Raw genomic sequence first — 12,046 nt, 5'->3', positions numbered from 1 at the left:
TGAGGAAAATAGGAAAGACAGAAAGAAAGAAAGAAAGAAAGAAAGGAGATAAAAAGCCTTGAAGAGCAGCCAATTAGTCAATAAAGAAGTGAACTTGTTCTCCTTTTCTCTGTCTCCACCTCATCCATCTCTCTCTGAAACTCTCACTTTCACGCCCTCTGGATCTTTATAGGGGCTCCCACCCTTCTTATAACATGCTTTGTCTCACCATCTTATTCTCATAACTCAACTCTTGTCTCGTTCTACAGCTGAATCAATTTCCCTTTAATGTTCTCGCTTCTCTCTCTTTCCCACCATCTCACTCCCTTGCCTGTCAATCATCATCTGGTTTAATGATAAACACCTGACGAAGCCAAGAGCTGACATAAACGGATGTAAAAGGAGCATGTTTAAAATAAAGATATTTCGTCTTCCCGTTTTTAGCAGCTCCAGCTGTAATTACAGTACATGCGATGAATCGTAAACTTCAGCTAAATGCTAGTTTGGGATGGGAAGCTTGTTTTCTGAAGCGCAGTCTTGTCTGCGTTTGAGAGGGTTATGTTCAGCTGTTCCCAGTGTTTTTCCCCCCTTTGCTCTGGCAGCAGACTAGTGGCATTTTTTTCCTTGTTTCATTTCAAGCTTAGCTATCTGTCATCGGATATTCTACAGAGACATTAGAAATAGCAGCGAAGCTTTTCCAGGCATGTAATGCAAACCAAACGGTCAGATCCAATTAATTGGTGTCTGAAGAGAATTTTGACATCCGAGAGACTCTTTCTGATGGACACAACAATTGTTTTTATGTAGATCGCACATAATTAGGGTCGTTCAAATTCTTGTGATGAATGGTCTTTTGTTGTTTCGCTTCCATTACAGCTAATCTTGCAAAACTCGAAACGGAATGCAACCAAGGTCATCTTCCTCATCACGGATGGATACTCCAACGGCGGGGACCCAAGACCCGTGGCAGCTGCCCTTCGGTCGGGTGGCGTGGAGATCTTCACCCTCGGCATCTGGCAGGGCAACATCCGGGAGCTTCATGACATGGCCTCCTACCCCAAAGACCAGCACTGCTACCTCGTCCACAACTTTGCCGAGTTTGAGGCTCTCGCTCGCCGGGCTCTACACGAAGGTGAGAGCAACACAGAGAGATACAGATGTCTCTTATCTGGTTGGTTTTTAAAATGTGACTAAATGTGACTAAAAGATTCCTCAATAGAGGTTATAAACAAGACTGGGTTGATTCGGCCAAAATACGTTTTGATCACACAACACAAGAGGAGTGTCTTCGATCAAAAAAGCGCACCAAAGATCCAAGTTAGTCCCCTTTATGTTGCATAAAATATTCTCCGCTTGTGTCAGAATTCAGAAAAGCTGTCTACAAACACTGGCATATTATTGATTCGGACCCTAAACTTATGAGAGTTTTTCCAGAAAAACCTAAGCTGGTTTTTAAGCGTGCTCCTAACTTAAGAGACCGCCTAGTCAAAAATGACATACGTCCGCAACCCACGACGTCCTTTCTGAGTATGTCTGATGGTAACTATAAATGTGGCAGTTGCGCCCAGTGTTCGTACACACATAAATGCAAAAGTTTTAATCATCCACATACTGACAAGACGTTATCCATTCGCGGTGTCATTACATGTTGCACCACACATGTTATTTATTTGATTCGTTGCCCTTGTGGCCTAGCATATGTGGGCAAAACAACGCGAGCGCTTCGGACCAGGATCAGTGAGCACAGGAGCACTATTAGAACAGGGGATGAGCGCAGTCCTGTCGCTGCTCATTTTAAACTAGCCGGACATAATGTCAGCGCCCTCAGATATATTGGGGTGGAGCGGGTCAACAAACCACCTAGAGGGGGTGATCATGACAAGAGGTTGCTCCAACGCGAAACCTTTTGGATTCATTTTTAAATACAATGTCCCCCCATGGTCTTAATGAGGAATTTGATATAAAACCGTTCTTATAGTAGTAGTATATTTTTGTAAGAAACTGTCTGTATTTACAGATTGTTTAACTGTGGGAGTAATGTCCTTTCATTGTTTGGGGAGGCTTGTATATATGGAACTGTTTATCCACTGATTGTTTTTTCTTTTTCTTTCTTTTCTGTTGATAGCAATGCCATGTACTCCTTTGGGGATATTGTTTTTTGTAAGCCCCTTTTTGAAATGTATATGTTTGTGTAATACCTGTAAGTGTTCTCTTAATTGAGTGGCTAGTGGGGCTCTTAGACCCAATCATACCAGTTGACATCACATGGTATGTCATCTGATTGTAAGGCCTACATATATATCCCTTCACCAAATGTGTCCACCATTTGCCTGAAGAAGACCCAGCAGGGTCGAAACGTTGCAATAAATAATTGGGAGTCTTGGCTTTAGGAGATTTTAGAAAAGGCATTTAATGAGGATACTTGCAAGACTTTCAAGTGCACTTCAGCAGGGTTTGTGGAAGTGAGATGCATCCCAAACACCTATGTATCTTGTCTCTGTTACACACAAACATACAGAGTTTATTGGTGCATCTTTTTGGGCTAGTACCCTCTATTAGTTTGGGTAGACTGTCTGCTCTCTAGTGTGGGTAAGCATAAAACAGTCTCATTGGCTATTCAGCTGCACATTTGTGGTTGCAGTCCACTCTGATGTCAATTGCCCTTGGTTTCTGACCACAGTCACTTCTCTTGCCTCAAGCATTCACCTCTAAAGCCCTCTGAGTTCCATCACCTCACCACGGCTGCCACTGCATCCCTTCACCGCTACCGCAAAGACGTTCTCCTAAGAGCGGCTCTCATCTCTCAAAGGAATAGTGCTCAAATCACCACATTTGTATTCTCCCCCATTAAAAGAAAAACAGACACCCACACACACATCTAACCAAAGCTGTTAAGGTCCGGGATAAATCCATCATATCCCGCAGACGGCTCGGGGAGACAGTCTGGCCGAGCCTGAGGCGCGGGCGCTCGGGAGCCCTATCAGCCCTGCCGTGTGTCACGGAGATAGCTGCTGTCCAAGCCGTCCCCGAGCACTGCCAAGCTCTGAGCCCCAGCCATGTGTGCAAACATCTGGACCGTGATCGCACAACAAAGCAACAACAGGGAAACACAGACACTCACGCCAACACCCCCCATCCCCATTGTTATTATTTTGTGCCGAGGCAGACAAGCTTATCCAGGGCAGCTTTCACAAAAGCTTGCTCTTCCAAATCACCCTGGCTTATGAGGTCTAGAGGGTCCTCGAAGGCCATCTGAGTTGAGCTCATTACTCAAGTGGAAACCAGTGATGTAGAACTCTGGCCCCATTTCATTTACATTTAGCAGGCTGCTGTATCCAAACCACTTACATTACACCAACACCAGTATATCATTTATTTGATCATTATTTGTGTGTTTGCGCTACCCAGAGTTGAACTCATGACCTTGGCCTTCAAGTGTGCAATAACATAAGCTTGGCAATGCTCGCAATTGGAGTGCAATTGCAATTGGACTGCTTGCATACTCAGTTTTGTGTCCAAATGGATGTGTTTGGGTTGATTACGCCTTACAATTGCTAGACCGATTAAAAGTGAATACGTCTTTCTCTCAGACAAAAATGCAGTTCTACTCCTACAGTACAAACTTGTCAAAGTATAAAATGACGCACAATCTCATCATCATGACCACTAACATCATCATCATCAACATCTCCATCATCTCCTCCTGTCTCTCTTTCTCCTCCACAGACTTGCCCACTGGAGGGTACATCCAGGAGGACCTGTCTCGCTGCTCGTCGCTGTGTGAGGCTGGTCGCGACTGCTGCGACCTGATGGCCAGCTGCAGGTGTGGCACAAACACGGGCCAGTACGACTGCGTCTGTGAGAAGGGCCACTACGGGAAGGGACTGCAGCACGAGTGCACAGGTAACGCACTGTGACAGCCACAGCCACAGCGACATTTTTGTTGATATATTCAAAGTGCTGATTACTTGCAGTGTGCTTTACTATGCTGCAAGAATATGCATTTTATGACCATTTAGGATTAAGGCTGATTTATGGTTCTGACGGATTGAATCGACGGCGTCCCCCTACAGACCTCTCTGCATCACTGTGTACCTCCTCCACTCAATGCGCACCTCCAAAAAATTCTAATCTTGCGTCGAGGTGACGCAGACCGCAAGGACTGTGATTGGTCGACTCGCCCTGTGTGTTGATAGACGACTGCTTCACGCAGCCTACTGTGGGGAGTAGCAACATGCTAGTTCACAGACTTAAGCTTTGCAAATAAACTCAGACATATTTTAGTTACACTGACGGGGTTATGCTTTTGTAAAGTGTCTATTTGTCAGTAACGTTTCGAAATCAACACTTCACCATCAAGCAATACTTTGTGGGCAGTTATGGGCAAGTTCACTTGCTAACATAACATAAACTGGCTGGCAGACACTTTGCAAATAACCTCAGACTTATTTTCTGGTGTCATTGCGTGGAGTTGATGCAGAAGCATAAATACCTCAGGATTTTTGGGTCTTGTGTTGTAATTTAGCCAAGACGATAAGGCAATGACCGCAAAGAGTAGGCCTAAGGCTTTTGCAGTATTTTTGAAACATACTGATATTCAAATCATTTAAAGCAGAAGATAGCTACAGAATGCTCAAAGGTGAAAAATTATGCTGGATTGATCCACTGCTTTATTTTATTTTGTAAGGCTGATATTACCTTGCAGGGAATAGTGCTGGCCCCTTGATGTAAGCAAAGGAACTAATTGCATGTCCATAATTCACCTCGCTGAAGGTTCATGTGGAGGTCATTAAGAAAGCAAACAAAGGACCTTATTAAGAAAGCAAACTGAGGATACTCTGAATATGTTGGGGGTGAAGCTGTGTGTTTGTGCAGCAGTGTCTTCACCAGTTGTGATGGTATTTGTGTATGCTAAGACCCAGACAGCTCTCACTAAACTGTCCTTTTCTTTCCCAAACACACAAACATGAATGCCAGAAAACCTCTAAAGTATACACAAATACACTTCCATCACACATCTACTCCACTGCTATGGTCTATAGAGAAATCAACAGAGGGTAAAAAAAAAAATCTTATGTCGTTCTGACTAATAAACCCCAATTGGCATGCTTGAGATTGCGGTTTTCATTACATCAATTTTGCTCAAACGAGTAGTCCTGGGGTTTCTCACACGCACTACGAAACCAAAGACACGCTGGTCCTCATCCAGATGTGGAAATGGTAGCCCCTCTCTTCTGGTAACTTCGGGGAGAGAAGGGGAAGGAGAGTCAAGATTGGTCCCTGCCTGGATAACCCTTAAACAACCCCACTGGCACCACATCATCAAATGGGCCCAGCACAGCCAAACAGGAACCCGATAACACTCCCTGGTGCGAGGAGACCCACTGTGCATCGCCTGCCAACATAGCTGCCAGATAATTAATCATGTGGGTTTGTAGACGGTATTGTGGGCTCTGTGGTTATTGGAAAGCAGAGGCATGCAGTGCGAGGCAAACAAACAAATGGAGACAGGCTCTGAGCAAGACCCATAATGGCAGACGGCTCACCCTATCTATTGACAGGAAGGGGTCGAGAGGGAGAGGGACAGCAGTCGGCAACGAGGCGGTGATTGACATCCACAGTTCGACTCTCACAACTCCTCACTTCCTGTCTTTATCTTCCTCTCAGACGGTCTCTTCCTCTGGACATGTGACAGAGACTGTAAACACTTCCTCAAATTATGATCAGATGTTGTGTTGAGACAGCCCGCCATCTCAGTATGAATTACCGCACAATTTGATAATTAGCAGCAGGGAGCAGACAGCAGGCCTCAGGGTCCTGGCTCTGTCGAGGAAAAACGTTGCAAAAGCTGCACCAAGAGCTTCCTGAGCCTCTCTACCGCCTGGAGACCTTCTGGAATATTCTCTTCAGCTCATGCGCCATGCCACCCATCATGGTCAACAAACTTGGGTCAAGTGGCACTGGACTTACTGGAATAATGTGCTGTTATGACGTTCTGGAAGGAGTTTTGCCGTTGTAGCACTTTGGCATCACATAAATATACAGTTGCAGATCACTGCTGAGGTCAAGGTCCAGTCCTGTGCAAGAGACAGGTATTTGTATGAAAACTAAGAGACTCTGCGCTTGGTGTACTCTCTCGACATGCACTACGCACCATCTGTGCAAAAGCAAATACTACTCTCTGTTTAAGCATAACACGTTCACCAATCCACAGGGACAGCTGTTCATTACCTTTGGATCTCCTGCAAAGGTTGTTCTGTGGCTACGTGCAGAGGCAAAGCACATTCCAGTAGCCTGCAGTATATGGACACGCACCCACACTGTCTGCAAAATGACCAGAAGAGGAAGAACATGAGATCCCTGGTAGATGACAACAGCCCCCCAGCTATCGGACACAGAGCAGGATGTGGGGGTCCAAGAGGGGGAGGGAAGAGGGCTGTTTGCCTCTTGCTGCCTTCTTGCCCTCTTTGGTATTATCACCATGAAAGTGGTAGAAAAGCTCCTGGTCTATGTTAACTACATATGCTCTGTTTATTTGCTTGTCAGGTTTGCGCTCTTGTATTGTGTCCTGTGTCAGCTCCCAGGGGAACAGGAGGGGTGATATGGGGTTGTGGGGGGAGGGAGGGGTTGATGGGTTGGAGTCACTGCTCGATGGTTCAATTGCCCAGTGTTCCACAAATCAAAACAGGAGGCCTGTTTATTACTGGTGCGTTACACGTTCACCTAAGGGTCAATGTCACCTCTGTGGGTTGCACCAACGGTCAGGGTTGACGCATGCCAGCTGGACCTTAATCGTAGGCTTTGGGGGTTATAGGTCACTGATGAACTGCAAGTGTGCAGGGGGTTGGGGGTGTTACGGGGCTGCTGGATTTATTTCCTCAGCGAACAGACTGTAAATATTTGCTCTCACCCGGATGTCCCAGATTCCACACGGAAACCTTGAGACCGGCGTAAATCTGACATTTATAAAAAAAAAAACGACAGCAGGAGAGGAATCTGGGAAATGTTGGCGATGGGAGCCTGAGGAGAAATGGGGTGAGCGGGGGTGTTGCAACAACATGTGTTTTTTATCCTCCCACACACATACATCTACCATTCTATTCGTTTGAGACCTCCCATCTGGTCTTCAGCGTTCAGGAGAAATGTACTCAGGCTGCAATCAGGCATAACAAAGAAACGCTCCACGGACCTGACACTGTAATCCATTACTTAGAACTTCTGAGACACGGTCCAGCATGGAGACTAGCCTGGACAGCTCACGCAGATCCAAAACACGAAGACAAGCAGAGAACCGCCAGCATTTCCCTTTCCCTGTCCTCATCAATTACGCACACCGACTCTCACTCCCATTGTTTCTGCATAAAAAGACTCGAAGCAGCATCCAGGGCCTGGTCCCCATAGGATATGCCATTTGATCACTGTAGATTTATAATGTAGGCTGGACCGTGGTCCATTCCTATTGCTCGAAGCCAGGATGAAGTCATGGAGTGTAGGTTACAATGAGGAATACAGCACTGCAGTGGCCTGCTGAGGAGGTTTATGCACAGAGTGAAAAAGAGAGACCCTCATTGGACAAAAAGGCTGAAATGTTATATAACATTGCCATTATTCTCAAATAAGCACTGCTGGTAGTATTTTGTTGTTTGTGACCTGGTGTTTCTGTTAGGTAGTGTGCTGAAAACTGGTGTCAGTATTCATAAAAAAATGTTTTTCGACAAGCTAATACAAGGATACAAGGATACAAGGATACAAGGAAGTTTATTGTCACATGCATATAGTTACTGGAAGTAAGAAATGCAGTGAAATTATGTCTGGTGTCAGCCTCTTTGTGCATTAATGGGGGGGGGGGGGGGGGTAAAGAGTGCAGTAGAAGAGGGGTTTAGTAGATTAAGTGGCAAGGGCTGCATAAAAAAGGTGGGGGAGGATTGGGATTGGGTGGGGGGCACCAACATGAACATGATATATCAGAAGTTTTGCTCTGATAGTTTTACAGACAAAAGTTGTCATCATAAAAACAATCAATCTTCTGGGCAAGTGGCCCCCAAATGTATTTGAATCTCCGACACTGACTATTGGTCAGACTTTGGCACAGCTGGCCAGTGCAAGCTGAATTGAATGCCAAACACCATGTTTATAATTTCTCCCAGCAATGAGTTGCTCTGGCAACTGTGGCAAAGCGTCCATGTAACTGCCGCGAGTCCTGTGGAGATGGTGTACACCCTCTCGGAGAGTGGCGCTCCTCTCAAGCAAAGCTTTAATGCTGATCTCCAACACAAGTCAAAACCCTGCTGCGATGGACTTCCTTTTCAAAATAAGAACTGTTGCGAATTGCTCAGCACCACATCGATCCAAGACATTTTGGCAGGAGGGATTGAATGCCTCACATTCTCTGTGGATGGCTGGAGAACGAGTCACAGGGAGGAGGGGGATGTTGACCGCCATCTCTCGCATGAGATTGAATAAAGATTTGTGGTCGAGAAGGAGTTTTTGATTTTTCAACTGGCAAAAGTCAGACACTTTGCAACTTTAATAGAAGCCTTTGAACACGGCAAATGACAGCCATTGTTAGTGACACAGCATAGAGAAAATTTCACAGCACACCACAACACCGTAAAACTCTGTTAATTAATGGCTGTAAAAATAAGGAGCAGCATTTGTAGGTCATGGACGCGGTGTAATCCAGTAAACTGTTACTTTTTGTCATAAATAGACCCATTGCTTACAAGAGGAGTGTGTGCATGTGACCATAAACCAGCATAATTAGGGTTCCCTGGCAGGTGGGTGTGACAAAACGAGCGCTCATGAAATGAGGCGGTAGCGTCAAGCTGAAGTTCACAGTATCATTAACACCCTCCTTCTCTCCCTTCTCTCCCTCCCTGCTTCCTTCCTTCCTCTCCCTCTTTCTCCACCTCCGATCCACACTCCCTCCCTTCCCACCATCTCCTCTTCCTCCTCAGCAGCCCTTCTGTAGCTCCCCATCTTAACCAGCTTTGTCCATAAAAGGAGGACCTGGTTTATGGAGCAGTATAACCTGGCCATTGCACTCCCCCCATTAAATCCACTATGATTCAGTTTCAGGGGTCAACCAAAAAGGTCTTTAAGAACAAGGGTGCTGTATGAAAATGTGTTCTCTGAAGCTACATCCACATTCCATTTTTGTTGGAATATGAAACAATTTTGTTAAGTTTTCACCTCTCATCACTACAGGGTTTTTGAGCTCTTGAATCCGAGGTCATGTGATCTGCACTTAAGGTGTCACCCCTAATGTCTAGGTGTTCCATGCGGACAAGATTCAGAAACTGGAAATAATCGTGTGGATGGAGAACATATAACGAAACAACATTTTAAAATGAAAACGCAGTACTTCATGAATTGCTTCTCAAATCCACTCTGATTTGGTTCCTGGGTTCTACTGAAAAGGTCCTCAAGAGCAAGTATGCAGTAATGAAAACTTTCACTCTCTGCACTTTTGCAGTGAATCGCTCCTTCCCTTGTTTGCCGAGTTGCAAATTCAACCCGCTCTGGACAAACCTCACCATCTGTTTCAGACATCAGATGCTGAGCACTTCCTGGTCAGTAACTCCACTGACCTCTTTGGGTATTCATCTCATTCTATTTTTGGAGGTTTTTTTTTTTGCTCTTCTACAGCTTTTCATTGTTCACTCTCAACATTTTCTCAATTTCTTTGCATGCCCTCTCTGAATGTCTGTCATATTCACAGTCACTGTTACAGTCAGTGAGACGTGCCGTCTGTCATTTCACTCTCACTAAGACAATCGGCCTCTCTCTCTCTCTCAGGCAGTTTATCTCTTTCTTCAGTCCTCCCTCTAGAGGTGTTGTGTTTATGTTAGTCCCTGCATGCTTCTCTGGGTGATGAAGTGTGTGAAAGGAGGGTTAGGGACACACACACACCACCCAGTAGCACTGGGGTTGGAAGTGTAAGATCAGGAAGCCAGAAACTGCTCAGATGGAAAAGAAGAATTGGACGGGGGGAGGGGGGACAATCCCACAGTACCTTGTCTTGAAGGGGCCCTCCATCTCTCACAGTGGACATGGGTTGGGTCTTTGACCCTCAGAAATCCCTCCTACCTTCCCTACACACTCACATCCACACACAGCCCCCTCCTTTCACTTGTTCATAAACCTCTTGAACTATAATGTTCCTTGGAAGGGGGGAGATGGAGTGAGAGGAATGGCCGCTCTGGGGCCTTGCAGTGGAGAGAATTGGTGTCTAGAGGAAAGGGGAGGATGAGGAATATGCCTTTTTGAGCTTTTCTTGTTCCCGGCTTTCTGTCTGTTTAGCGTTGTTTTTTGCTGCTAGGTCTGTCAAATGGAGTGATTATAAAAAAAATGACCAAAGAAGCCAAGCCATAAAAAGTGAAGGTGTGTGTGTGTGTGTGTGTTGTTTTTGGGAAGCAAGGCAACAGCACAGCAGCACCAGAAACCACAAAGTAACCTGAAGAAAAAAAAAACTGCAAAAACCTTGTGCCTCACTTTCACACAAGGACTACGAGGGCTGTACTAGAATGTGTTGCCTGTTCTGAACATCCTCAGTGGAGCATCTGGGAGATATGTGCACTGCGCATACATACCAAAGGATTTTAATTTATAGTCTCAGCCGACCCATAAACCTCTCTGACTGCTATAATTTATTGCCTTTGTGATACAAGGTGTCCTTTGCATGTTTGAGGCAATGTTGTTGTGTTTTAATGCTGTGCTGCTGTAGATTGGGTCTCTGGATTAGAGTGTCTGACAGTGCTTTGAGGGATGGGAATGGCGATTGCTTCTTCCTTTTAACAATTTTTCACTTTGAAATGTGGGTTACAACTCCTGTATAATTTGTAAGCCATGTTCCCCCATGGGGTTACTTTGTAGAAGCTCAAAACAATGCCAAAGACACTAACAAGAAAGAAAAAATGCCCAAGACAACCAGACAAGGATGACTTAGTTCCTGTTTTCGGTGTTGGGGTTTATTCTCTGACCACTCGTGGACAGCCTCTGTTTCAGCTCACGCTAACCGATGGCATGTCAAGTCATACTGTGGTACAGTCTGGTGGGTAGTTGCTGGTTAGCCATGGCGGAAGGGTGACTGTGCGTGATGAGGTTGTTTGTTCCTGCCCTCGCTTACAAACTCTGGAATATAAAGTGTCCAGATGAATCCTTACAAGGCCTGGTGACCACTGCTGCGGTCGCTCTCTAGAATTAGCTTGCTTCCGCATTCTGACTCTAGTTTAGCTTCTTAAAAGAATAATTAAAGAGTTGTGACTTGAATATGAGTTTGCTCTTGGAGGTCCTTTTCATTTTTCCCCAGTGCTTTATACTTTAAAAGCCCAAAAGTAACAGGAAATCATAAAACTTAAGATAAGCATTGATCATTATTTAGACAGCCTAGGCTATACCTTATACACAGGATTATATGACAAACAATTTTTGAATGTCAAGATCCTGTGATATATAGACTAGACAACATATAAACTACTGTATTACTTAGCACTGTATACATTGCTTTGTTTAGATACATGAACACAACTAGGCTAAATTATTATGGAAGCCAATAATAAAGTAAAATCCTGATGGTGTTGTTTGGAGTTTTGTTTGTGTCAGATACATTGTCATATTGGATTGGAGATTCACTCAATGGAACTGAGCAGATGTGTGTTTTGTTTTCTGAAGGAGTCACCTCTATTTTTCCTTTGAAAACAGAAAGCCGGAAAGAATGGTAGGATGGATGAAAGAAAATCATTTGGCCATCATGCACAATGCCTTTTGGCAACCCTGCAAAAGTGTTGTGATTACTGATCTCTGGCATGGATTAGAGTTTACTGAGCCATGTGTGAAGTACTCTGGGTGCACAAGAAAAACACGAGCACAAGTACACATTTTCTGGAATGCTGTCTGGAATTAAAGAGGTATGTCAGTGCCAGTCATCTTGATGGGACTTGCTGGTGGACTCGGAATTTACAGAGGCGTCTGGGCAGAATGCAGTTGGTGTGCCATCCATGCCCGTGTTCATTTCGCCATTGGTCCGTCTCAGAAAACTCGTCTTATATTATCACCATGCTAAGCT

At 45.0% G+C, this 12,046-nt stretch overlaps 1 protein-coding gene across 3 annotated transcripts in view; it reads left to right on the top strand.

Moving 5' to 3' along the window:
• The window catches only part of svep1 (sushi, von Willebrand factor type A, EGF and pentraxin domain containing 1), an 88,632-nt gene that overhangs the window by 15,400 nt on the left and 61,186 nt on the right, over positions 1-12,046 (top strand). For all 3 annotated transcript variants that reach the window (XM_042069585.1, XM_042069584.1, XM_042069583.1), the window contains exons 2-3: positions 856-1,111; positions 3,706-3,882. In XM_042069585.1, coding sequence (XP_041925519.1) covers positions 856-1,111; positions 3,706-3,882 — 433 coding nt within the window. The remainder of the gene's footprint in view (positions 1-855; positions 1,112-3,705; positions 3,883-12,046) is intronic.

Source organism: Alosa sapidissima, chromosome 18 (assembly GCF_018492685.1).
Source record: "Alosa sapidissima isolate fAloSap1 chromosome 18, fAloSap1.pri, whole genome shotgun sequence".
Classification (NCBI taxonomy): Eukaryota; Metazoa; Chordata; class Actinopteri; order Clupeiformes; family Clupeidae; genus Alosa; species Alosa sapidissima.
Note: the sequence above shows the minus strand (reverse complement) of the source record. Positions and strands in the feature narration are given on the sequence as shown.